Raw genomic sequence first — 27,357 nt, 5'->3', positions numbered from 1 at the left:
GGTACCGAGACACCTGATTTTTGTACTTGCGCTTTAACTAGCCAATATTGCAACAGAATGAACATACGATAAGATTAAAATGATGTTAGAACTATGAAATCTATGATCTCGCATTTGAAAACCTATAGCCGTACTTACTGTTCATTCAACGTTCTATTCCAACCAAGTTACGGTATCAATCGATAATATTCTTTAACAGATATTACTGGTATTCGACAGTATCAGCATGATTCACCGACAAACAAACAATGTTATGGCGCAGAGTAAATAGGCGCCGTGTATTTTTCCACCAGACAATGGATTTCCAACCAATGAGTTGACCCTTTATCATATTGCCTATGCTATATTTATAAATACTGACTCGGAGCGATTCACCTCAACGACGCTCACGTCATTCGTCGTGTTTGCTGAGCTGGAAAGTTATCGGCAGCACATTGTTTAGAATAGTTTTAGTTAGTTCCGTAGTCTCTGTATAGGTAGTTGTCGTGATGGCCTGATATATTTCAAACTGCTTCATACAACTACATCGCATGCATTTCCAATATCATTTCGATGACACAGTACAAACGAAAATGGACAACGACGCCGATGAGCGGAACTCATACCTTCAAGTTAGTATGAAGAAGTTATGGCTTGCACTCAGATTTCGTAATGTTTATTTAACTGGCCGATTAATCAGTTTTGTAAGTAATATTAGAAAAGTGAATTCTCGTGCTTTGATTCGAACGTGGGTAATTTTATGGCAAACTATTGTCTTGAGTTAGGGTAGGTCATACTGCAGAAAAGGTTTGGTCTCGTTAAGGTTAACGTCAGTATCTTCCTCATGTCTGTGTACTGCAGTTTAAGGTTGTGCTCGTAGTGTACGTGAAAACCAAAATAGACGTTGATGATTGATGATCCTTTTCCTTTTTAGCAAGTGTACTTGAAGCACGGTCGATGTTGCATTGTAAATAAAAATTAGCTTCAAATATTGTCAGAATGATATTCAATAAATACGCCGATTCTCATATTAATTTGGCTCGTTCGCTGTTCGCCTTATACGACGGGCAATAAATCGTCACCAAACTTATATTCCTGGGTGCAACCGAAACCCTGCGCTCTTTTTCGAGTTCGAAATCTAATGCGCGGTCGCCCCAGTGGAGCGCTTGGCGGACCACTTTTGTTTACGTTACGCATCAATGAATAAAGCGAATTCCTGTGTGGGACGGCGCCACAATATGCAGCCACACGTGTTTGTTGATATATATATATATATAAGGACTATATTGGCAAATTATTATTAGGCTTAAGTAAACTGACATCGTAGAGTCTTGTTAATGAGGCACTGTGAGTGAATGAAGTGTTTAGTATCTGTAAATGTTCGTGACTCCAGGACATTTTTTATCGAACACCATATGATTCTAATCAGCGATCACTAGTGAAAACTTGTCACCATAGATGAATTTGTTTCTCAGAATTATACTTATTACACTATATCGCAATAATGACTAAGATTGATATTCAATTTGAATAGATTTCTTTGTGGAATATTTTCTGAATATACTGTCATCTGTCTTAAATTATCCCCATTCATTTGCGTGAGTGTGGAATTTTTTATTTCTTTTTGTGGTGCATTGTTGAAATCAATCGATAGTCATCACATTTGTACATTTCATCAGGTATTCATTTATACTGTTTGTTTTATGTTCACTTCAAATTGGTTATTGTCTAAAAATTCGTACAACAATGTGTCAGTTAGTCTATCACAAAAAGTTTTTCATCGGTATACTCGGTCATCAGTTAGTTCTAGCTTTTTCGTATATAAGTTTATTCCTCAACGACATTTTCTTCCCTTCTCTCGGGTTGGTCCAGATTTAAAATCAACTTGCAACACGTACTTGCTTCAATTCTACTCGAAACCTAGATCGAAGGGTTTTTGCTCTCATCCCTTATCTTATTTATTCAGCAATTTCGAGAATAATGTGGGTGAAATAAGGTGTTGCTAGAATTTTCAACGATATTATATAATCGAATCCAGCGAAAGAATATTTCTGTCGACGAAAGCTTAAATAGAATTTTGATAAATACAAATATTGTAAACAAATAATATCACGTTTCACACGTTAACGCAAGTATTGGCTTATGTTTGATCTGGTGGTCTTGCAGGAAAAGAATCGATTTCACAATACATTCTGCGAACTATGCGGTGTATATATCAGGACCGCAACTGGAGGTATTCGGCTACCAATGCAGTGCTAAAAAATTACATCACTTCCAAATGTACCGGCGGATGGCGTGGAATTCATCTTGTACCCTGTCGATTTTGCTTTCAGCTTACTAAATAGGTCGATTTCCATTGAGCAGAGATGAGGTGGGTGGTTCTCAGTAATTTACAACACACATTTAACTTCCGTTATCACCTCATTCTTGACTCTAGAATATACTTGAAGCAAAAACCACTATGTTTTTCATAGAAAATTACCAGTATAACCCCGACGCTGACAGTTCAAGTTTTTAGACAGAGTCGAGTGAGATGGCGGAAGGTCAAGGGAAATTTTTATGCGGAAATCATATAACGAAACCTATTGAAAGTGGGGAAATTAAAAAATAAACTAGTCGAAAGCGGTACTCGAATTTTTCTCTTGTTGATTATGCAATTCTTAGTGAATGTGAATGATATAAAAATGTTGCCGTTGAAATTTATGATATTTAACATTCATTTATTGCAAAGATACACAATGCTATTTATATTTCTTGATTGTCTTTGTTTATTGAAAACTGTTTGATACTGTAGTAGTTTATGGAGAAAATATAATTTGAATCTATCAGCCTATTTGTGGGTATTCAAAGCTTTCTCCATTTTCAATCGTTTACTTATATTTATTACTCATAACAGCGATGATATTCGGAAATAGAGCGCAAGCGGCAACTGCTTTCGTATTTCGCCGTGTGAAACTTGAATGTCAGTTTGTCTCACAGAATGTTGAGTCACATTTTTATCTGCAACTTACGGAACGAATCAGATATAGAAGTCAGGTTATATAAAGATGAAATGTGCTTATTGGATAACTTTAAAATGGTAGTAACATTGACTTTACTTTTATTAAGCAAATTCAACAATGCACTAATGAAATACCAGAAACTCGATCAGGCGCAAGTTTTCAATCGTCCTTATCCGATGTGCACTTTAATGAATATGCTTCAACGGGAGTCATGCATTATTTACTAGCGCGGTGGCAGAATTCCACGAACGAACTTTTATATCTCGTCCCAGAAGAAATGATATTAATAAATCAAACTTGTGGTCATAGAGATATCATCAAGTCTACAGCGAAGGTCTTATGTAAGATCTAAGTTCTTAGTTCCAAGAAAAGCGATTGAAACTGAATAAAAATTGAGGATATAAGTTATATTCAGGTAGGTCTGCAGTGAAAATCATGCAAGTGTAACTTTCTTTGAAGTAATATTCACAGTTATAAATATTGAATTAAAATGGTATAATGCTCAACATATGTAACACTAAACGTGGAAATTCAAAGTATATTCCGCGTGGTAAGATCAGCGGCTACATCCTACAAAACATTTGTGTCCATAGATGTCTGATATACTATATACTCGGGTTATGTTATCTTATGTTTTTGAGATTACGGTTTTCGATCGTTCACAAGTGATTGTGTACGTGGGTCTGCAAGGAAGGCGGTATAGCATTGACTCATATCCTGACATAAATATTCTTTTTCTGTCTAATCTATTATATATTCATTAGAACGTTGGCGTCTCCAAAGCGTTTGTTAGTGCACACTGCACAGAATATTAAACGTACGATTGTTACTTCGCCAAACAATGTGAAGTTTGTGCTCAACAGTTTAGATATAGCGCTCAGTATAAAATAATGTATAAAGACCGATTGTGATACGTGTCTGTGAATTTAAATGTCGCCGCCAGACTAAATTCCATTTTCAGTATCTTGTTTTTGTTGTGAATATAGGTATTTTTTATATGCCAGCGCCATATTTTCGTAATAAAACTCTATGTTGGTTAATTTAATCAATCGTTATTTATTAGTATATCCACTGGGAATTGTCTGCTTAGACTACCTTAGGTTTATTATTGATTCGCTTACTCACAGTTCGCTAAACCTTTGACATATAGAAAATGAACGTGTTGCCGTATATACCGCACGTAGTTGACCTGCTGGATGTCAAGTATTCGTGTTCGTAGATCAGTGAGGACCATACCAGTTGTAAATATATTGGCCACAACTACATTTAAAAACTTTCATTCCAAGCATTTAGAATCAGAATTGTTGTAGTTAAATTAACTAGGTTTTCACAATTCAAAATCATCGAGTCTAACAAATATTCAGTGCTACTGCTACACCATAAATACAACGAAGTTCAGTGTGAGCATTAGTGCTTTCGATATTAAAAAACATATTTTATTGTAAAGTACTGTATTTTATACAGTTATTTATCATTATAGTATTGTATGCGATAGTCGATTCATTTTAGAATAGTACTTCGTATATCTCAAGTTCCGTATACATACATTTTAAGCACAAGTGAGAATTTTCATTCTAGCGAATTTGTATATTACTCATATGTAAAATTTTGCTACTTGAATGGGCTTTTGTCTACAACATTATTCCCCATGTTCCGCTTAGAACAAATTATCGATTAGCCTATTGGAAAGGTCGCTGGCTGTCATATTATCAAATGTTAGGCCTAATATAAGCTCCCATAGCGCATGCAGCTTGGTTTCTCTCCTTCGATGGTTTTATAAGTTCTCGGGAACGATGAAATCCTGTTTATTGAACTTATTTTCTTATCAATCATATATACGCAATCATAATTTCTCATATAACTCGCATTAATGATATCCACCGAAGACCATGTTCAAATCACTTACATATGAATAAAAATACATTACAGAAAACTCCAATGAAATTATCAAATTTGTTTATAACCTTTTCCTAAAAAAATGGCGCTACTGGATATCTTTTGCTTTGCATGTCTGTCACAGCGGAAACATACCAAGATCTATTGATCGCGTCTATTCTTGAAAAAGTCATCGTAAGCTCATATTATTCAGCGCATCTTGTAATAATACTGAGCATTCATTGTATGAAAGCCAAGTGCTTGTGAGTATTATAGTGTTCGTGTGCTAGCGAATTATACGTACAGAGTAGCAAATTTGCCCATTGCCCAAAAACTTTATAGCAATTAATTCAGAAAAGAAAGTCACAATAAAATTTAAATTTATTCAAATTGTGACAAGTGGGTATAGTTTATTCTTCACAAAAAAGCCAAAGGTCTTAGATCATGTACTTATCGAGGGCACTATAGCAGTGTCACAAAGAGGTCAAATTTTAACACCCGTTTGTTTAGGGTTTTCGGCGATAGTGTAAAGGTTTTAATGGAATTGAAGAACTCCGCTACCATTCTGAAACAGGCTTAATTTCCCCTTTAGCTTTTCGCAGAATTAACTTGTTTTTACGTAAGAATGATACAACACGTATTCCACGCATACCATTCAAATTTGCAAGTAGGTCGAACTTTTTGTGTCTGTCTTTGTCAGAGATTGAAACCGACAAATCAAAACTTTGTTCGCAACATGATTTTAAGTCGTTAGCTTTGTATATATGTTTCAAAAGCCGAACTAAGGCTGTATATTTGATTCGATTTCAGTTCAGTCTCATGAATTTAACAGCTTAGAATTTAGATATTATTTTCTGTTAGTACCAATCGGTGAAAGGTCTTTTATACCCTGCGAACAACGGAACAGTTCAGTTCATTGTTACTGGCGATTTATAGGCACAAAAATTAATTCTATAGATGGCTCAAAATGTATAGGCATTGTTATTTTATGTTGTATTGTTAACTTTGCCTCACTTAAATAAGCAAGTATCTTGAACATGTCAACCTAGTTTCCATAGTTCCAGAATGTGAGTGTACATTTCAAAATATATAGGCGGTATTGTGCATATGGAAATAGTGCACATACTGAAATTTAGGGAGTTATTGGACTCGACGGCAAATTATTGATCGATTGGCAAAATTGTTGTTCTTGTTCAGGTTGGAATTGAAATGGATGTTTTTATTGTGAAATAAATCGCTTTTCAATGCAGAAGTTATTAAAAGGCTATTGCTTATATTTTATTTCCATTTTTCAATATTTATAGATATTTTAGCCCAAGTCTAGCATGTTTTGTGTATAACGCGCCACCAAATAGCAGTCCGTCGTGACGTTCTGCCGATCTTTTCAGCAAACTGCGTGCTCAGTTAAGACCGCTACCTTGTGTGTATATTTGAGTATGATCTTTTTGTTTTATTTACTCATAGTAAATAGTAACGATGTCAGACAAGATACCATGAAGCACATAGCTCATCACCGGTGGTTGAAGCAATGAGAAAATTTAGTACCAAAACAAAATAGATTTATCACCATTTGAACGTAGATTACTTGAATCGCAATTCGGTTGAATCCGTGAGTTCCAGTAGGAAGCTAAACTCTAGACCAGGGGTCACCAACGCGTTGCCCGCGGGCACCAAGTCGCCCGCGAAGACCATATGAGTCGCCCGCAGGTCTGTTCTAAACTAAGCTTTCTTGTCCGTTGGTTAGCGGAGCAGTAACAATACAATTATTGATTCCAAAGAAAAATCCATCATTTTCACGATGAATGGTAGGTGGATATATTTATACCACCATAAAAACAGCCTGCGTGTGTCTCATTAGTGGGGCGATTTTAGCGACGGCAGGGCGGAGAAATATTTCACATCTTGTCACGTAATCGTCCGCGCTAACTACCCACTGGTCAGCACAGTACGGACAGAAAAAGCTCGCGATTCAAATCATACAGCAATCCTATTTTACGAGACCATCGTTTGTTTCAACCTATCCTTTCGAATCAACATTTTTGACAATCTTAGGATAGGAGGAGATTTACATATTTATCCCGGGGGAGAAGATAGCCGATAGGACGGCTTAACCTTATGACAAACCACGGCTTCTCGCCGGTTACCATTCGATGTCGGGTATGGAATTAGTTAGTTATTTGTTTCCGGAAGCCTGGACTTGATGGCGAAGGAAGCCTTAACCGACCAGCGGTTACGTGAACCACCCTACGGCGGCGAGGAGTCCAGCAATCCTTTCGCACATACCTATCCCGGTATGAGATTCTAACCTGCGAACCTAACGCTCACGATGGGCCATAGCGCCGCGACTCACTCCACCAGGAACAAACATGGAACACGCCTCACTGATGAAAATCTGCAAGACTCGCTCAGAGTTACAGTGTCAAGTTACACGTCGGAGTATAATACTATGCAACATTTGATAGTACAACTGTTAAGTCCATTTTATCTTAGACTTGTGCAGAGTGTTGAAAATCAATTTAAAAACACTCAGTTCTGAAATACAAGTGTTATTGATAGAAATTTATTTGTAACGTTGTGATAATCGTTTGATTCCCTGAAGAATCCTAAAGTTTATTAGTGTCTATACTTCACTAAATACCAGTAATTATATCAATAATTGAAGCTTAATCGGGCAACTGATTTTTTTAGAAGTGTACATTGAACTGGTAGCCCGCAGCTTAATTTGTACCCTAAAAGTATCCCTCGGCTTCGAAAAGGTTAGTGACCCCTGCTCTAGACAATAGATTCTAGCAAATTTTATAAAAACATTTTACATTTCCTTATATATACAGATGGTACATGGCAGAATACGGGAAAGTAAAGCGACTGCGTCGTTTGCTGCTCTTTCTAGTTGTTTCAACATTTGTTTCAATTGGAATAGGGACTTGGTTTTTTCGTCGTTCCTTGGAGGATTCGGCGTTAAAATCACGTAATCATATGTACAAAACCATAAAAAGAAGATTAGCTTGCTCCAGGAACGAAACGGGAAATGTAAAAAAGACCATATTGATTTGGTTTGTTCCTTTTCATGATATGACAATGATACCAGAAGTATTGTTTACCGGACATCTGCCTTCCAATCTCGAAAGGTAATTGCTCTGTTCTATATTTCATAATGTGTAAGTCTATCAACAGATGTAAATGTTAATATTAGATTTGCTATCCTTTTCTAGTCGATACATTGAGCAGTGTAGATTTGCGGTTTCTCTAACAAATCAGTGACTTTTAACCAGCTAAAACTCAATAGGTCTACTTTTTGTAGCATCATGTATGGCTGTACGTTTCTTTATAAAATGTAGTGAAATGAATAAATTAAAATGAAAGTTGCATTATAAATTCCCAATTTTTATTCATGATCATGATCTTTTTTAAAAAGGAGGCATCCAGTTAAGCACAGCTCCAAGTTGTTCCACGGTCATATATTTAATGTATTGACAATGAGACATCTTGAATCTCTCTTCAATAACCGAAATTATATTTTAGGATATCTTGGAACACGTCTACATGTGGAAGCTGCAGAATTACTTATGACAGAAAAATGTTAAATCGAAGTGATGCTGTTGTCTTTCATGCATTTTATCCAAATTCTACGAATAAACCTCCACCAAAAAGGTTGGTGAATTTGTCATTCTATAATTTAGAAATTTAGTAAATATAAAATGAAGATAGTGTGGAACACAGGGCTCTGCAATTTACGCATCCATCCCGATTGTCGTTTCCGACTTGAGAAAAATTTGTCTCCGACTGCGTGCTTTAGAAAGCGACTTGGACCCCAGTAAAACATACCAAACTCTCCACATCCTTGGTTGAACCTCTCATCGTTAGCTTACTTCTAATTAAACTATAAAAATTGACAGCAATAAGCATCTAAACCTGAAAATGTCATATAATTTTACTATATTTAGTCTTGTCTTGGCTGTTAATGTGTTGCAAAACATGGCATTTCCCACTGCCTTTACCCAGACATTCTGTAGGTATATTACAAAATACTGCTGGCCATTGAAATTTACATTTTCGAAATGACGTTCCAACTGACGTTTTGTTTTGAATTTCCTATGCTTTAATGTATCTGAAGCAAATAACTGGCCAACTATCCCCATACCCGACAGCGAGAGAGCGTGGGAGGTCTGGTAATATTTATACTAAGTTGTTTGATAGCCACTTTGATTCGAACGGCTACACACCTACGTTACACGATATTCAAGTTATAACAAGTTTCGTATAGTAGACAATGGCCATGGTTTTCCTCACTTTTGAGTAATAAGTGTATTGTTTAACTTTGAGTAATTTCAATAAAACTAATTACAATTCAGTCACCAGGACCAGATGTATGTATGGTGGTCTCAAGAAAGTGCCAACACACTGCACTTTGACAAGAGCATTCGAAAATATTTTGATTGGACAATGACTCCAAGTTCAAGCTCAAATGTCCTTTCACCTTATGGGTCATTTCCATGGACGTTGAAGATTTTGTGGTACGTACGTATCGTAATTTGTGTAAGCGATATAAATATCATGAGTCTGATGTGTTTCAAGAAGCCGAATAATTTTTAACTCGGTATTATTTTCTGACAGGCAGAAAGAACACGGACATAATTTTATGGATAAAATGAGAAAAACAAAGGGAATATATCCAGCCGATGGAGATGATATATCTCAATTGGAAAGAAAATATTTCAGGAGCAAAACTAAATTACGAGATTCAAAACCCACAAAAGACGCTGTAAAGCAATTCGTTAAGGGCAAACAAAAGTAAGATTAACTAACTTTTGACAATTACTCATTCGCAACTTTCATTTATAACTACTAATGCTGTGTGATGTAATGGCTCAGCCAAGTGCTTACAAAACTAAATCAATCTCTGTACCGAAAGAAGTGAACGTAATTATACCTTCGAAGTCATTCTCAATGTACTTCCAGATTTTGCTTATCATTAGTGTTGAACGTGTATTTGTACATCGTGTATCAGCCATACTAAATATTGACTTAGCTGTTTTACTTATACGTGGAAATCATCGCCTTAATCATCGTATTAAATATCGCTATTAACAAGCACTCAATGAATAGAGTTGTACTTGATGGTGTTTCTCAGGCATGTATAGGCTGGATAAATTGCGGTAAAACGGATATGTCTGGGTGGTTATGAGACTATTGCCCTCTGCGCTAAATGAGACGGTTAATGATAACTGGTGAAGTGTGCAGCCATTCTGCTGTATTGTTCTTGTTAAAAATCTTTTCAACAACTTGATTAATCGCTGTAAATTATTGGTCAAAGATAGAGAGTGACTGTCAAAGGACCATTTCTATATATTTTCATTCATTCACCGCAAATTTTACTGTTTTTGGAAAACAATGCTACCGTTTGGGTCTTACGCCTATTGAATTTCGCGAGCCCGTCTGGCTCAACCGAAATTTGACAAAGAAGTGCAGACAGGCCCATAGTCACGATCCGTTTCTAAGTGATTGTGTGTCTTGTTCCTTGTCAAATACACATAAACAACCTTTTTAAAAAATAGAGATTAGAATTTTAAGAGTGCGTATAGACATGACTGATATAGCGGGTAGTATGTCTGTTGCACATCTGAAGAAAAAAGCATTTTGTTCAGGTACACATACGATTTATCCCGATTAGTCTGCGAAATTATTCACCATACACAAACGGTCAGAATAGTATACAGGTTAACATTTGTACGCCAAAACACCAAACTACTATTCGACTCTCACGTCCGGATGAGAAAAATTTGACCCCAACTCCGATTCCATCTCCGAGTTGACAAAATTTTCGACTCTTACTCCGAAATTGACAGCCTAGTAGAAGGCCATATCTAAATTTGAAAAATGTTCATTCAGATTAGCTGCTTGGATAGCCAGTAACTGTGACACTGGTGGTGCTCGTATCAGATACTTTGTTGTGAATGCTATTGAAGAAAGCGGATTATCAATTGATCGGTTTGGTAGCTGCAATGAAAATTGGCTTCTGTTGTCAAGATGGGATCCAGCATTTTTTGAATTTTTATCAAAGTAAGTGAGTTTCAATGATGACACAAAAGCAAGAGAATATAATATAGAAGTGTTCCCGAGTGAGATAAAACAATAAAAGACCGAACTCCTAATAGCGTATGACTGAGAAAATATTAGAAATTAGTAGCCTTCTAGAGAATTTCAAGTACTGGAAATTTGAAATTAATTGGTCCTTTACTTGCAAACAAAAGCTAGTTTTTCATCACTAATTTACTAAAACGATCCATAGGTTCATTGCGGGTTCAGAAAACTAGATTACCACTTAACAAATCAAATTATTTGGTCTCCTAAGAGTCCACTCCAATACAAAAGTATCCTCTCAATTGAGACGGTGACCGCACATTTGAACCCATACATTTGTAGCCGTATATCCGCGGTTTCAATCTATATGAGGATGCTAAAATCTTAGGGTTAGTATGGGTTCAAATATCCATAAAAAAAAAAAATTTCCATAGGTGAAATAGTATGCGGGTGCAATTGTCGTGGGTTCAAATGTTATGGAACCAATTGAGACATAAATTAATCTTTATTCGATTAGACTTTGTTGTATCTAAACAACATTACCTAAATACGATTATAGATTCGGGTTATTTACGTTTTACTTCTTGTTCTGCAGATATAAATTTTATTTGAGCTTTGAAAACAGCATTCACTGCCGTGGATATATTACCGAAAAGTTATGGTATAATGCACTGTACAGTGGAGCAGTTCCCGTCATTTGGGGGCCACACAGGTTAGTTCTTTTGGAATTATTGCAATGAGTACCCATTTGTCTGCATTTTCATTGGAATCAAATATTAAATTCTAATTCATTTCGAGCTTTTGCGTTGTATTGTATATTCAAACCAGACTGATTGAGTAAATATCTCGAGCAGTGAGTTAAGAGCTTCTCAAGTAGCATCTATGGAGCATATTCCATCTCTTAATTCGTTTTACGTTTAAACGAAACATATCTTACATTTGAGTACTTAGTATATAGTAATTACTATTCGTGTGATTGGTTTGTATTGCTTAAGATATATCCCGATTGCACACATATGGTGAACACCAGTTAGAAGTAGAGATGGATATATTTTCATACTTTTAATAGCCTTCTCTGTAGAAGATTTTTGATTTCTCACAAGATGTGTATCTTCAATCAAGTTAACTTCCTGACATGTCCTCAAATGACTATAAATTTGGTCTGTGACCACAGCGCTATTAACACTATATTAGTTAACATTGTTGAATCGTTTTTGCTAAATTGTTGTTTATGTCGGGGCCGTTGTTGTTGTAAAATCGCACAAGAAGCTTACATTTTCATTTTGTGTCCACGTGGTTCAATATTGAGCACCAAATTTTTGATACACAGCAAAACCTTTATATGACATCCGGCGCACTTTCACATAATATTTGATACAAATCTATCAATGCTGCCATTGTGGGTTCTAGCACCTTCGTGTCCATACATTTGAGCATTGCTCCTGTTTTAGGGATGATGTCAAAGCTGTTCTTCCACCAAAGTCTTACATCCATATCGAGGACTTCCAGTCAACATATGAACTTGTTAAGTACCTCAAATATTTAGACAAGAACGATACAGCATATGCCGAATATTTGCAATGGCGGAAGTGGACAAAATATTTAAATAAAAACGGTGATTATGTACAACAAAATATTTGGGAAAATTTTGCTCAACCCAGTCAAAATTTGAGATTAACTTTAAAAAAGTATTTATCACCAAGACCTATCGGGTTTTGTAAGTTATGCAAAATGCTTCACGAGCTTCCAGCTTCACATTGTCGGAAATCTACCTGGCCTGGTATTGAAATGGATGAAAGAACGGAATGTCTGGACGAAGATGAAGGCTATAATATAGCAGAAAAGGTAGTGGGAAGAAACTCAAGAGACCCTGAATCAAACTGGTGATACTCAGAAAAGGGTATTCATCTGAAGAGACAAGGAATGAGAGGAAAACATCAATGCAAAAATGGCACCGCATAAGACCACATAAGGTCATCTTGCCAGTGATTACGACATAACGAGCCGTGTTGGCAACCCGTCATGGACTTTTCTCTGACATACGGGCAAAATAAGAATAAAAAAACAATTCAACAGGTGGAAAATTTATTTTTCAAATAGAACGAATTTATATCAATTATGTTTCGTCGCAAAGAACTCAAACTAATTATTTGACTTATTAATCATAACCAAATTTTGGATAAGTCCTATTATTATGAAGTAAAACCTATTTTTTATAATATCTAACTTATTGCCATCGCAGAGTTATATGTTCGATATCAGTATTATACTCGAATACACTATTTGAAATCGCAACACTAATGCATTTTTTTAATGAATAGAATTTCTGATACCTGACAGTGACACATTTAACACAAAACTAATCAGAACAAGATTGATAATAAATTGATTCTTCTCAATCGAATACATTTCCTTATAAATTTCATGCATTTGAAACTGAAGATTTTCTTTTTGATTTGCTAAATTCATCACTACGGTACGTACGTGTATTATAACATTGGCTGCTACAACTTGAATGTGGGATTCTAACTTGCATTGATACTATGTATATTATGTTTGCAAAAATTAATTGACTTCTGTCTCCCTTGTTTGAATCCAAGGAGCACTCGTTATAGCGTGTTCAACAAGGTCAAACGTTTGATAACTTTTTTAATTGTATTGAAAAAATCATTTATTAATTTGCTTTCAAAGAAATTCGCTTAATGAAATTATCGCCACTCTCATGATTTCGAACTTTTACGATAACACTGTAGCCTATTTGTCGTACCATTACATAAAATCGTCAATCATTCATTATAAATGTTTTGGAGTAAAAAAAATTTTCGAGACCTCAGTGTTTAAATATAAGTGAGATGACACTAAGACTTTCATAAGACTTATTTAACCCAACGTTATTCTCAAGGTCAATATAGTATTTAATCATCATCGAGTCATTGAAAAAGTAACTGAAGTGGAATCACTGGCGACTGTTGAGACTACTGTCCGTACCTTTTCAAATCGACTGCAACTTTGCAATACTAGCAATATGTTATTCAAGTGGAGTAAATAAATTTAGAAAACCAAACAATGCTGTATAAACACGCGGAATTTACAAAATCGTTATGTCGTCAGGATATTAATATAATGCATAATAAATTATCTTCAATTATCTTAAATTATCTAAAGTTTCGATCTGATTAGATCAAAAGTCGATAACAAAACCACGCCAAGAAGGCAAATAATATGGGCAAAATTAAACATATGTTCAGCAGGTCTTTTTTGATTCCTCTTATTAATTTAGAATCTGTCATCAACTTCACCGCAATTCTGTCTTTTGATCCGGCTTTGTTTTCAAAAGGAAACTCTTTCAATGGCACTGCTTTGTCGAGAAACTTGCATAATGGCTCCCAACCCTTTATTAAATTTACATTATTTATAAAAATCTACTTATCTCCACTTCAGATTTACCTGGAACAATTATATATTTAAACAAGTGTTCTTCGAAATTCTTATCCAACAGAATTAAAACACGTTTGCTTATGAAACCGTAATCAAAAAATTAAGAATTAAATAACAAATCATTTTCGAGAAATTTTGATCTCCTGAACAACTAACCTCGGAAACACTATATATTAGAAGTTTTTCCTCCGGAATTACAGACTTTACATAAGCGTTGTGTCTTCTGAAAGCTTGTTTCCATTTTAGTTCGTTAGGTTCCTCGCTGCCCTAAATGATATATGAAAAGTAAGTGGAGTGCGCACAAAAAATAGTAAGCGAAATCCGGTACGCAGATGTTGCTTTGTTGGCTGGCTGATCTCACAGACGATCAGACCCAAATCGATAACCAGACGAACTGACGTAACATATGATATAACCATTTCATACTGATTTTATATCGTTATATTCATGAAAGTATATTCATTTTTTTACAGATATCTATCTATTCAATTACAATACGGTCCCATTTATTTCCGCAAACTTTGTCGAAGATTTTTTTCCCATTTTTTACTTTCAAGAGTTTATGGGGGAAAATAGGTTAGATCACTACTGAATATATTTCTTACCATTGCTGTTAATAACATATGATCGCTCCATCTCGAGAAAAATCTGGAAGTTTTGGAAAGGTAAGGCATTATCTTATTCGCCAGCCAATAAGTTGATTTTGCTTCAACTAACATATTTTTCATACTTCTAAATTGATCATCTTCGTCCCTTATCATTAGGATGACCTGAATAAATTGTAATTTGGATTAAGTTTTTGCTTTATAGCTACGTTATATACAAGTTCAAAACGTAGCTATAACATGAAAATAGCTATATATATATATATATATTGTAATTATAAGCAAGAGAATGGTGACAATTCACAATCGATTCCCGCCTCCGGTTAGGACAAATTTCACTTTGACTCCGAATTATAACATTAAAATTGACTAAGACTCTGGGGAAATCGAAAATTCGATTCACGACGCCAGCCCTGAACTCTAAGCACATCAATTTTCGATAACAAAAACATTGGCGTATGTATGCAAGTCTGCTTCAATAGCCTGTTTAGGAATCTTTGTAACCTTGGGTTTCGTGTTTTGGGTTTCTTGGAAAACATTTGGCTATAATTATCACCACTGAAAGCATGAAATTCCGACTACGGCAAATTCTAATTTTCGACCACGGTCAGGTTAAAAGTAGGCTACAACTCCGACCGCATACCGAACTTTGGCCTTGACAATTCCACAGCCCTTGGCCGTAACAAGCATTTCACTGACCTTGGCATTTGGCCACTTGCGGTAGAAATGTTCAAAGAAAAATGAATGCGGAAAATCAACTACAGCTTCCACGTCGTCTGAGTAAATTTGATCAAGAACCTTGTTCATATCGGTTGATTTGTTCAGAAGAATTTCTCCCCATTCCTCAAGTCCATATTCTATTGCTTCTTCGAAATCGTAAACTGGAGTAACAATGTTTGATAATGTTTTATACTGAAATAAATAAAGCGAAAAGTGCTACAAAACTAAGCAGTCTTGAACTATTTGAAAAAGAATAACTGGTGTATCACATAGCTGACGCTGAATATCGACACCGCCCACTGAACGGAATACTAAGTAGGCCTCTGATTAGTGGTAATAAATATGTCCAAATGCAGGGGGAAACAAATAATACATATCAGGAAACACGAACCAAAAAGTAATCACATATTTTACCTTTGCCATATCCAAGTAGTCGCAACGCTCTTGCCATAGATTTCGTTCCAGTCTTGGGAAATCCGGCACATATTACTTTCATTCCGTTAATGCAACTATTAAATATATATATGCTGAGATTGAATATGAATCATACGATTTGCAATAAACTGAAGGTTTTGTCACTGATGTTTCCCAACAATCACGTGAACGTAAATGGCTGGTCTTACGAAGCAACGTCGTGAATTGGCATATCGATTGTACGGACCTTTGGGACAGGTTTATAATTCGCAAAACGACTCTGTGCAAACAAGACTGCCACAAAGCAAACTTACAGATATTGGTTCTTGTCTATATTCAAAACTAACTTTAGTATTGAATAAGTACAATGAAAAATGTTACAACTTCGTGAAAGACCAATATTTCGACATTATATCTTACTGGGTGATAGAGAGCTACTGCACTGAACAACTGAATTTTGATGCCTCAAACTGAAAGTTGCAGTTAATACCCAAAGTGCACAAACTATTGCCTGAAGGCTTAAGGGTATTTTGCAGAATGACATTCTACAGAATACCGTAGAATAGCCTGCTGCTTTACTCGACGGGACCGCATACCTACACGGCTTCGCTTCATACCGTATAGCAGCAGGAACGCACTGTGTTTGTCTATTTACACAGACTATAGTCGTTGCGTAGTCGCATGTGATGCAAGATTATTCAAGAGAAAGGTATTTAAAAAGGTGACCGAAATATTTGTCGTAACATTACAATATATCGCCAATCATTCAATATAGATATTTTGAAGTCGAAAACAATTTGAGTCCAATGTATAAGCAGGTAAATATGTAAATATTAGTGAGATGACACTAAAACTTCCATCTCCCGTTAAATCATAGTTATTCCGAAACTTATTATAGCATTTAATCATCATCGAGTCGTTAAGGATGAATGAGGTCAAGTCACCGGCTCCTGATGAGAATACTGTTTGCACCTTCTCAAATCGACTGCAACTTTGCACAATACTAGCAATTTGTCTATTCAAATGAAGTAAATAACTTTAGAAAATTAAACAATGCTGTATATACACACGGGATTTACAAAATTGTTATGTCTTCAGGATATAAATATAATGAAAAATAAATTATCTTGAGGTTCCGATCTGATTAGATCAGAAGTCGATAACAAAACCACGCCATGAAGGCAAATAATATCGGCAAAATTAAACATGCGTTCAACAGGTCATTTTTGATTTCTCTTATCAATTTGGAATCTGTCATCAACTTCACTGCAATTCTGTCTTTCGACCCGGCTTTGTTTTCGAAAGGAAACTCTTTCGTTGGCACTGCTTTGTCCAGGAATTTGCATAGTGGCTCCCAACCCTTGATTAAATTTAGATTATTTATACAATTTTTACCTGAAACAATTATATATTTTGAACGAGTGTCTTGCGGAATTTGTATCAAACGGGATGAAAACACGTCTACTCGTGGAACTCTAATCTAAAAATAAAAATTGAACAACAAAAAATTTCGAGAATTTTTGATCTCCTGAATAACTTACCTCGGAAACATTATATATTAGGAGTTTTTCCTCCGGAATCACAGACTTTACATAAGCGTTGTGTCTTCTGAAAGCATGTTTCCATTTTAGTTCATTCGGTTCCTCGCTGCCCTAAATGATATATATATATAAGTGAAGTGCGCTCAAAAAAGTATAGTGTAAAACTGTAAGGGGAACCAAATTTCACCCGAACACACAGATGTTACTTTGCTGACTGATCACAATACGGTTCTATCCATTTTTTAAAACTAGTTCGAAGACTTTTCTCCCATTTTAAATTTTCAAGAGTTTATGTGAAAAGTTATGTTTGAACGAAGCTGATTATAGTCCTTACCAATGCTGTTATCAACATGTGGTCGCTCCATCTGAGGAAAAATCTGGAGGTTTTGGAAAAGTAAGGCAGTATCTTATTAGCCAGCCAATAAGTTGATTTTGCTTCAACTAACATATTTTTGAAGCTTCTAAATTGATCATCCTCATCTCTTATCATTAAGATGACCTAGGCAAACATGTAATTTAGGTTAAGTATTTGCTTTATAGTTATGCGTTAAGTTATATATATACAAGTTCAAAACGTGGATATAATACGAAAATAACTAGGCTATATTGTAATCCTAGGCAAGAGCATGGTGTGGAGTTGGTGGCAATTTACAATGGATTCCCGCCTCCGGCTTATGAGAAATTCCACTCCGGGTTATAACAAAATTTACTTAGACTCCGGGAATTCAAAAATTCGATTTACGACGCCAGCTCTGAACTCTGAGAACATCAATTTTTGATAACAAAAACATTGGCGTATGTGAGCAAGTCTGCTTTAATAGACTGTTGGAACACTTGGTAAACTCATTGCGTTATGGGTTTCTGTAAGAAAACTTCGGCTTCTATTGTGACCACTGGAAGCATGAAATTCCGACTCTTACAAGTTCTAATTTTTTACTCCGACCCCGGACAGGTCTGGTGCCCACAGTCCACACCCATTGAAAACATGTCCAACTTTGACCCTGACTATTCCACAGCATTAGATCGTAGGAGATATAAAGCATTGGTCTTTTTAAGCATTTCACTGACCTTGGCATTCGGCCACTTGCGGTAGAAATGTTCGAAAAAAATTGAATGAGGAAAATCAACTACTGCCTCTACATCTCTGGAATAGATTTCATCAAGAACCTTGTTTATATCGGTTGATTTGTTCAAAAGAATTTCTCCCCATTCCTCAAGTCCATATTCTATCGCCTCTTCGAAATCGTAAACTGAAATAATAATGTTTTATACCGAAATAGATATGGAAAGATTGATACCAAAAAATCATTCATTCCACTATACAAATGAAAGCCATTTTTGTCAAATTTATCTTAATGCTGGCTATCGGGAATGTAATGTACTGGTGTGCGAAATACGAAACCGTGAAATTACTGCTGCGAGCCTCACCTCACTCGAACTATTTGTATCACATAGCTGACGTCGCAATACCGGTACTGACGCCGCCCACTGAACAAGATCCTATAGGAAGGGCTCTGGTTAGCGGTTATAAACATATTGAAATTCAGTAAAAAAACAAATAACAGAAATCGAGAAAACACGAAGAAAAATGTAATCGCATATTTTACCTTTGCAATATCCAAGTAGTCGCAACGCTCTTGCCAGAGACTTCGTTCCAGTCTTGGGAAACCCGGCACATATTACTTTCATTCTGTTGATATATACAATTATATATATGCTAGAATTGAATATGAATCATGCGTTTTGCAATATTGCTATAAAATAAAAGTGTCGTCTCTGTTTTTTCACAATCACGTGAACGTCTTTGGGACTGGTTTATAATTTGCAAAGCGACTCTGCGCCAGCATTACTACCACAAAGGAACTTGTAGTTTTGAGTTCTTGTCCATATCCGAACCTAACATTAGTATATATATATATTCAATAATTTCAATGAAAAATGTTACAACTTCATGAAAGACCGATATTGCGTCATTTTATCTTGCTAGAGCTACTGTACTAAACAACTGAATTTCAACAAGATATAATATCCTATACAGGAATCTCTTACTGCCTTACTTGACGGGACTGTATACCTGCGCGGCTTCGATTTGTATCTGGTATAGCAGCAGTAGCGCACTATATTTGTCTATTTATATCTGTCTATATGAAAGTAGGGTATTTAATAGGGGATGCCGAAATTCTCAAAATCATGTACATTTGTTGATGCTCATGTTTGAAACTATACTGCACAAATACAAGAGGCCACGACCACAAAAGTACTAAGCTTCATTTAATTTTGCCCCGCGTTACAAGATTATAATTAGATTGAATTTGCAATAAAGACTTATGATGTTTTACTTAAACCCCTTCGAACAAAGTCCAGAGCCAATATTCGGCCAAAGTTTAACAGCCTCCGAAATAATTTCATGAAACGCGAACCACTCTATACTATACTATATTGATGTATGCAATCCATTTTCCTCAATGGTCAGTAAGCATACAAGACACGAGAACAATGAATAAAACAGTGAAACGAAATACCCCCTGTACTACTACTACTACGGTTGACTAACTCGTAACTCGCACGGGCGTGCCGAAATGCCTCAGAGAGAAATCTGCATGGTGGACAACATTTGAGGACGAATTGCGGTTAAGTGGTTAAAAGCCGCGGCGCCCCCTTTGGAAACCACTAGTTCAAATGTTTGAATGTGTGCAAAACAGAAATATATATATAAAATACGGCATATGAGTACATAACGACCGTACTGATATCTTCTGCAGCTGTATTTCGTTACTTTGGTTTGAACACCCTATGCAGGTTGCACATACAGCCCTCAATAGATATGCGAATTGCGAATGGAGCCAATAATACGAATTTATAGCCAGTGAAATATGCGATGAAATGAGTTATTCGTTTGAATTTTCACTACGTTTCAATTTGATTTTGTCTGGTAGGAATGTTCTACCAAATTAGAGGGAAATTACAGAATTTATTGTGAACGATGCAACATGAGATGGTATTGTTGGTGAGCTGAGCTATCAGGCATAAAAGCACATTCTCTATGCTTCATTAATTATCCAAAATGCAACACGTCTAATAATAATCTGGGTTTTGATCAAATTTTCTACTAATGACTAAACGATAGCCCTTTTTAATAGTATTGATGATTACATATGTAGAGGCGAAAGTCCAACTTCTAATGCATCAGTTCCTAACTTTTTGATACACTTCTCCCGTTTGCCTATTTTTCATTAAACGCATAAATCCACCCCCCCCCCCCCTCCTCCGAAGTTTGAAAAGCTGAACAAATTTTCCCATCCCTACGTTAGTAAAATTCCTGTCAAATGTCACCCACCTTTCCACCCACCTTCCACTTTATCAATTCTAAAATGCTAGTCATTTGCTGTTGTTTTTCGAAATGGTACTACTATACAGTAATCGAAATTAGAAATTTGAACCTTGATCCCGTGCGTAGGTACACACAAAAAATGATTTTTGTGATTACTAAAAGTCAGTTTTAATAACCCTTTCTCTTTCTCAATATTCACTTTGATTAGTTTAGAATTAAATAAAAACACCACAATAAAATACAAATCACAACAGGTAAGAATACAAAAACATTCATCAGGTCCCTTTTGAAGTCTCTTACTACCCTAGAATTGTTCATCATTTTTACTACAATTTTATCTTTTGATCCTCCTTTGTTTTCAAATGGAAATTCTTCAAGTGTCACTGGCTTATCCAGAAATTTACAGACCGTCTCCCAGCCCTAAATTAAAATTACTTTGAAGATATGTCAAACCTTAAAATTAGAACTCGCGGTGATCTTTTATGGCGGCATCGAATAGTTATGATCGTCAACTTCTGGTGAAATCGTCTTTCGGTTTTCCATTGTCTTAAAGCTATTTTAATTCTAATGGACAAATAAAACAACCAACTATTTTTATTTCTCATTCATCCAAAATGACTCACTTCAGAAACATTGTATACTAAGAGCTTTCCCTCAGGAATTGCCGATTTTACGTAAGCGTTGTGCCTTCTGTACGCTTCTTTCCACTTTAGTTCGTTTGGATGAGAACTGTCCTAAACATCATTATTGAAAGTATCAGAAGCATGCACATACGAAAAAATAAACGCAACTTCGCCCAATTTCGATTGGGTGATACAACAACTTATGTTTAAAACGCTATACAGTGAGATGAAAAGTTGTTGGGACAATAAACTGGCATCAGTCTCACAAGAAGCTTATAAGTTAGAATCATGGAATTAACTATTCTGATACAATGGCTGTTCATGCGTTTGTTCAAGCCATCTATTGTGGTATTTTAGGTAACTAGATTCTGAATTTAGGGATTGAATAGCGGATAAGTAGTTCAAAATAGAGATGTTTCTATACCACTTTCGTCGCCGATACCGATCAATACCAACGAAAAAAACGCCGATTCCGATATTTCAAAAAGCCGATATTCCGATACTATGTAATTATTATTATTAGTGTGCACGCAGACGGGTTAAAACAATGGTCTGTAAGCAATATTTAATAGTGTACATTATTTCGGATTTGAGAAGATATTCCAGATACTGTAATAGGAAATTGATGTTGGGTGTCCAGATGCGTTAATTGATTCAGATGCATTGTGCACTGACACTATTTATCTCAATGTTCAATCAGAAAACTCATAGTGTTTGGCTACCATGGGAGGTAAAATAAATAAATGTTTACTTATTCTATCATTCTGATACATTGAGTTACGTACGCAGGATTTTGTGCCAATATAACGTCGTATTTTTTATTTTACACATAGGAAAATCCACTAATATTCGATTGATATATTTCTTCATATAATTACCATGTAATATCAAAAATGTCAATGTAGAAAATTAGCAGAGAAAATAGCCAAATTGGTTTAAATAGTTTGGCTGATAAATAGCTAAAACAGGTTAGAATCCTTTCCCCGATTCTACTCGAGGGGGTTGGAAAAAGCATGACTCACAGTTAACAAGGCCAATACCACGAACATAATCCCGCCAAGCAAAAAAAAAATTATAACACACGTATTCCGTATTCTAACTTATTTTTTAAAACATTTTGGATCACAATAAAAAAAGCTGGAAATATCGGTCTACCGAAGCCAGTTGGCCGATATTGCCGACACCGATACATAGGTACATCTCTAGTTCAATACGCTTATGGAAACATGAAAACGTAACACCTTTAAATACAATTATAAAATACAACATTATGATACAAAATGATAAAATAACAATTATCATTGTAAAGAACTGGACTTATTCTCTGTAAATATTACTATATTCTCTGTAAATATTACTATAAGTAAATATATATATATATATATATATAAATTTGAGAAGTTGAAGACATGCCACAAACCCACAAATACCATTGAGAGTTTGATGCATTAACCTGCCCATACTTTTAGGCCAAGAAAGGAGTAATTTACTCAAGACCAAATGAATAACTGCAATTAATTTTATGTGTATTATAACAGTCAAGATTTATGCAACAATATTTGTTGTCCTGACTGGAATTCTCGTGTAACTGACGTAAACAAAAACAATGCCCATTCTCCTGATAGCTTATTCGCGTGATATCTGAAATGAGTGGCCTAAATTAACCCGATTGTCAATCGATATGAATACTGTAAATTAATTATTATTCTTAATTAATTTGAGCGGGAAGCCAAAGCAGCGTCTCGCTTTTCTCGTTCAGTCACAGAAGTGTGTGATGGCGAACGGATTGGTTAGTTCCATGGCATCTGGACCTCTCAACAATATTGCTGCTTATTTGAAAGAACACTCGGGTGAGAAAATGAATGTTATACATTGCAGCTATATTATTATGCTTTTTTAATTGCTATATTATTAAGTCGTAGAAAAATATGCATTTTTGAGGTCGGAAACATACACAATTTCACAGTAAAGTGATAAAACTGTGCACTAGCATTGTTTTATTTCTACCAGCTATAAAACGTGGTTCATATCTTTGGTATAAACCAATTGAGCAATTTACAAAAACATGGGCGAGAGATATTTTAAAATGTAATACGGTTATTATCAGTATGAAGTGCTTAGTTTTCATTCTAATAGACCTAGTTGACGATTTCTCAATATTAGTTCTCATTACAGTGAAGTATATATGTTTGCGAATATTTACATTAGAAAATGAAATAAAAAGTATTAAATTTAAACATATTTTTATTTATTATACAGCGCAAGGTACGTCATTTGAAGACTTTCAAAAATGCTAAATCATTACGTTTTTAGATTGAAATATTCTGCGTACATAACACTATCAGCGATTTGAGTAAAATTCATTCCAGCCGACCTGACACATCCTTAAATTGAACAAGAATAATTTTCATCCTGTTTGTTTGTTTGACTGTTTTTTATCTTCTTTTCGTGAATGACTTCATATTTATTCGACCTTACTCCAGTGAGTTGCATTTACTGTGATTTTTAAACTGTAGTTGAATTATTCCATTCTTGCCAGATACACTTGTCTGAATGCTTGAATTGTCAATTGTGCTTGATTTAAAATCCTGAGTTTGATTCTTGGAATCATATAAATGCGCAATCGTGAAATATTTAAATGAAAAAGACTTTACATTTCCTGACTTCAACATGTATGCAAATATACAGTTTAATATATTTATACTTAATTCAGTAATATCTAAAAATTAGTTATACTTTATATGACAATGTCCTCCAATGAACAGCACAAAGATCAACTTGGCAAGATTGATTAGATATTGTGTAAAATATTGTTGATCGTGTGGCGGATGGGTTGTTTTAATCTTTAAATATCGTATGGTGGAGATCAGAACATGACCAAGTTTGTTACCTTTTACAGATTTGAAACTGATTCTCATATTGAAGAAATTTCAAAAAACTCAGCAGAGAAAAGGAAGAAGGAGACTAAAAACAAAAAATTCTACGTTAAGGTCTGTACAGGTAGGTGGGATTTTCTTGTTAAATGTTTAATATTTTGGCAAACGTTAAAATTTAGAAGTTCATTTGAATATTCTGCCTTTTCAATTATAAATTGATTGTTAAAATGGTAAACTAATGCGAACCCCCTGTTGCTTACCCGAGCAAAATTAACATCTAATCAGTGACTGGGACAAATTGCACTTGTCCGATTGAAGCATAAAAACATGGCGGTGGTTAATCCGTATCTACAAAAGTTTTGTTTACTATAAATTACCGTATTATATAATAAATTTAATATTTCTTTATATTTATCTTTAAATCGCATTTAACTTCACTCTCATAGCTGAGCACTGCAAACAATTGATAAGTAATAAAGTAGCGTTAACGAAAAAAAAATTCTCTCGAAATATTCAGAATCATATTTCTCCAATTTCATCTAGTCAGTCTTAAAATATACAGTACTTCTTTTTATGGCTCGGTTTCATTTTAGTGCTATAATAGCGCATACATGAGCGATTACGAAATTCTGTCGGTGATGAATTGAAATATAAACACTGTAACGTACGACAACTCCTAATAAACCTCATACAGATAGCACAGAATAAAAAAATTAACATCTTATATATATATATTCATATCAACTAAAGCTTTCGTATTCCTCATATGGCAGGCCGAACCTATACCGATGTATTTACTTATTGTGATTGAATCTTGCATTTAAATCTAATCTAAACGCGAATGCCTTATCATATATTCGTTTAAAGTGAACAAAAAGTTGTGCATTGAAGTATTCAATTGTTTTATTATATGAACTGAAGATCACTTCTTGTAAAAACGGAAATGCACAATCATGAAATATCCAAAATACAAAATATGGGAGTAATAGCCTACTCATGCAGATAAGCATCAGGTATAAAATTTGTCTTTTCTGGCAATTCTTTTTCAATATTCCCATTTGAATATACAGTATTTCCATTTCATATACCGTCAGACTAATAACCGAATTGCGTAAGTCATTTTTTTTTCTATATAAAATAGGTATTTATGTAATGCTGCGCATCTGTCTGTTAACTCAGATTTTATTTTAAGAATTCCGAAACCCATAAAAATGGAGATTTTGTATGACATGCGCATTTGTGCAATTGTTTTGTCATAATGAATTATCATTGTTACCGCATGACTATTGTGACGTCACAAAGACAAAATAACCTCGGCGGAGTATTTTCGAGTTTTTGCATCTCAGATTCTAGCTTAGCACTTATAAATTTGAATTTATACTACAGTATAGGGAGGCGTGCACTTGTGATATTCACTGTCCGAATCCAATTCACCTTGGTTGGCTTTTACATTGGGTGCATTGCTGTTTTATTCTTTATATTTAATCTTAGTCCTATTTTGGTGGGTGTGCAGAGCGTGTTATATTAATGAAATATATATTTTCAACATAAAAAATGACGTAATTAAAACAGATTAGCTATTTTGGAGATTAGACATCGTAGATACTGAGAATTACATTCGTTTTTGGAATGTTTGGTTTTCAGGACTCGGGCTAGTCAGGATAGTCAAGTTTACAAATTGCGTATGTCCTCAAGTCATAGACACATTTCTGCCTAAGTCACAGTGTGCCATTATGGCGTCACATAACTGCGATCAAAAAATTGAACCATGGCAAAGTGTTGACTCTCAATCGCATAACAATATCATTAGAAAGTTTTTTACGTTTTTCTCAAAACTGCTAAAAATGACTTACGCAATTCGGTTATTAGCGTGACGATATGTACAATAACAGGATTCGATAAACAAACTTCAACCCCTCAAAAAGATTCTTAAAATAGGAAACTTATAATAAAAAATAATGATAAAAAATAACTTCCATTAAGCCTGTTTAGGTTTACGTTTGTCCCGAATCTCGTGAAACCTATTCCTCAAATTATATTTGAACTACAGTGACTTCTTGTATAAATGCGCGTTTTTTTTTAGCAATACTTCCGCATATTTTGTGTGAAATAGACTCAGGATTATAAATGTATATATCAATTTTTAATCACGAATATTGAGTTAACAAGAACTAATGTTTTTTATTTTTTAGTGGTTTTAGAAACTTGTATAAACAAAAGAAAAGTTTTCTATATCTATGTTTCAAAATCATCGTTCTGACATAGTAAAAGTTACTGTCACTAAAATAATTGTACAGTGCTATTTATTCATTGGACACGTAGTGGACATAACGATCGTTTCAAAATTTTGTTGTTATTGTTATTATTTGTCTCCTTCAACACGTTTTGAAGAAATCGCTTTTCTTCTCGAATACTGGACCAATTGCTTTGAAATTTTTAGTGTTTAATCAAAGATAAAAATTTTCTCCAGAAGGCTATTACTTTTTTTCGCTATGACGTCATCAAAATTATTTGACTCTACGTGTCCATATATTTGGGCATAGCTCTCTTGTTTAAGCTAAAAGTAAGCGAACACCTCAATGTAATTTCTGCAGCCAATTTTGTTATATTTCACAGATTTTGGGAGATTTACCAAGAGGATGAAAATGAGAAAGCGCAGTGAACGGAAGAAGAGAAACACAACATTGCATTTATTGTAGTGATTGACGAGAAAGCCCGTTTCGATTTTGATAATCGGACTTGCCGAGACAAAATTCCTTTTTTTTATTTGCTTGTTGTTTATACTGTTTTTTTTTTCATTTTACACGTGTGTGAGTAGTCAGACGGGTTTACTGGTGACCGTTTCGCGAATAGGTGGATCTGTGCTTCCACT

At 35.0% G+C, this 27,357-nt stretch overlaps 2 protein-coding genes and 1 long non-coding RNA gene across 8 annotated transcripts; 2 read left to right on the top strand and 1 right to left on the bottom strand.

Moving 5' to 3' along the window:
- Positions 1-13,765, top strand: LOC120330139 (4-galactosyl-N-acetylglucosaminide 3-alpha-L-fucosyltransferase FUT6-like). 3 transcript variants are annotated; one of them, XM_039396983.2, is made up of 8 exons: positions 1-611; positions 7,688-7,984; positions 8,379-8,507; positions 9,209-9,370; positions 9,471-9,647; positions 10,746-10,916; positions 11,533-11,649; positions 12,389-13,765. In XM_039396983.2, the coding sequence occupies exons 1-8, from the start codon at positions 553-555 to the stop codon at positions 12,822-12,824; spliced, it is 1,548 nt and encodes a 515-aa protein (XP_039252917.2). In that variant the 5' UTR covers positions 1-552; the 3' UTR covers positions 12,825-13,765. The 3 variants fall into 3 exon arrangements, with proteins under 3 accessions (XP_039252917.2, XP_077974841.1, XP_039252919.2); XM_078118715.1 differs by lacking the exon at positions 1-611 and adding an exon at positions 2,180-2,350; XM_039396985.2 differs by lacking the exon at positions 1-611 and adding an exon at positions 3,110-3,396.
- A 216-nt stretch (positions 13,766-13,981) lies between these two features.
- Positions 13,982-19,401, bottom strand: LOC120330140 (uncharacterized). Of its 2 annotated transcripts, XM_039396986.2 has the most exons (6): positions 17,656-17,751; positions 16,115-16,209; positions 15,680-15,861; positions 14,981-15,145; positions 14,532-14,642; positions 13,982-14,329 (listed from the first exon to the last, which is right to left on the bottom strand). In XM_039396986.2, exons 1-6 carry the CDS (start codon positions 17,664-17,666, stop codon positions 14,114-14,116), a joined length of 780 nt encoding a protein of 259 aa, XP_039252920.2. In that variant the 5' UTR covers positions 17,667-17,751; the 3' UTR covers positions 13,982-14,113. The 2 variants fall into 2 exon arrangements, with proteins under 2 accessions (XP_039252920.2, XP_039252921.2); XM_039396987.2 differs by lacking the exons at positions 13,982-14,329; positions 14,532-14,642; positions 14,981-15,145; positions 15,680-15,861; positions 16,115-16,209 and adding exons at positions 16,926-17,474; positions 17,990-18,154; positions 18,724-18,905; positions 19,263-19,401 and having other exon boundaries at positions 17,656-17,766.
- Positions 19,402-23,343: 3,942 nt separating this feature from the next.
- On the top strand, positions 23,344-27,308 carry LOC120329957 (uncharacterized). Of its 3 annotated transcripts, XR_013479659.1 has the most exons (4): positions 23,390-23,459; positions 24,375-24,486; positions 24,529-24,609; positions 27,102-27,308. It is a non-coding gene; the product is annotated as an uncharacterized LOC120329957 (long non-coding RNA). The 3 variants fall into 3 exon arrangements; XR_013479657.1 differs by lacking the exon at positions 24,375-24,486 and having other exon boundaries at positions 23,344-23,459; positions 24,509-24,599; XR_013479658.1 differs by lacking the exon at positions 24,375-24,486 and having other exon boundaries at positions 23,344-23,459; positions 24,509-24,609.
- The last annotated feature ends 49 nt before the right edge of the window (positions 27,309-27,357 follow it).

The sequence above is a fragment of the Styela clava genome, chromosome 12, assembly GCF_964204865.1.
Source record: "Styela clava chromosome 12, kaStyClav1.hap1.2, whole genome shotgun sequence".
NCBI classification, from domain to species: domain Eukaryota; kingdom Metazoa; phylum Chordata; class Ascidiacea; order Stolidobranchia; family Styelidae; genus Styela; species Styela clava.
Note: the sequence above shows the minus strand (reverse complement) of the source record. Positions and strands in the feature narration are given on the sequence as shown.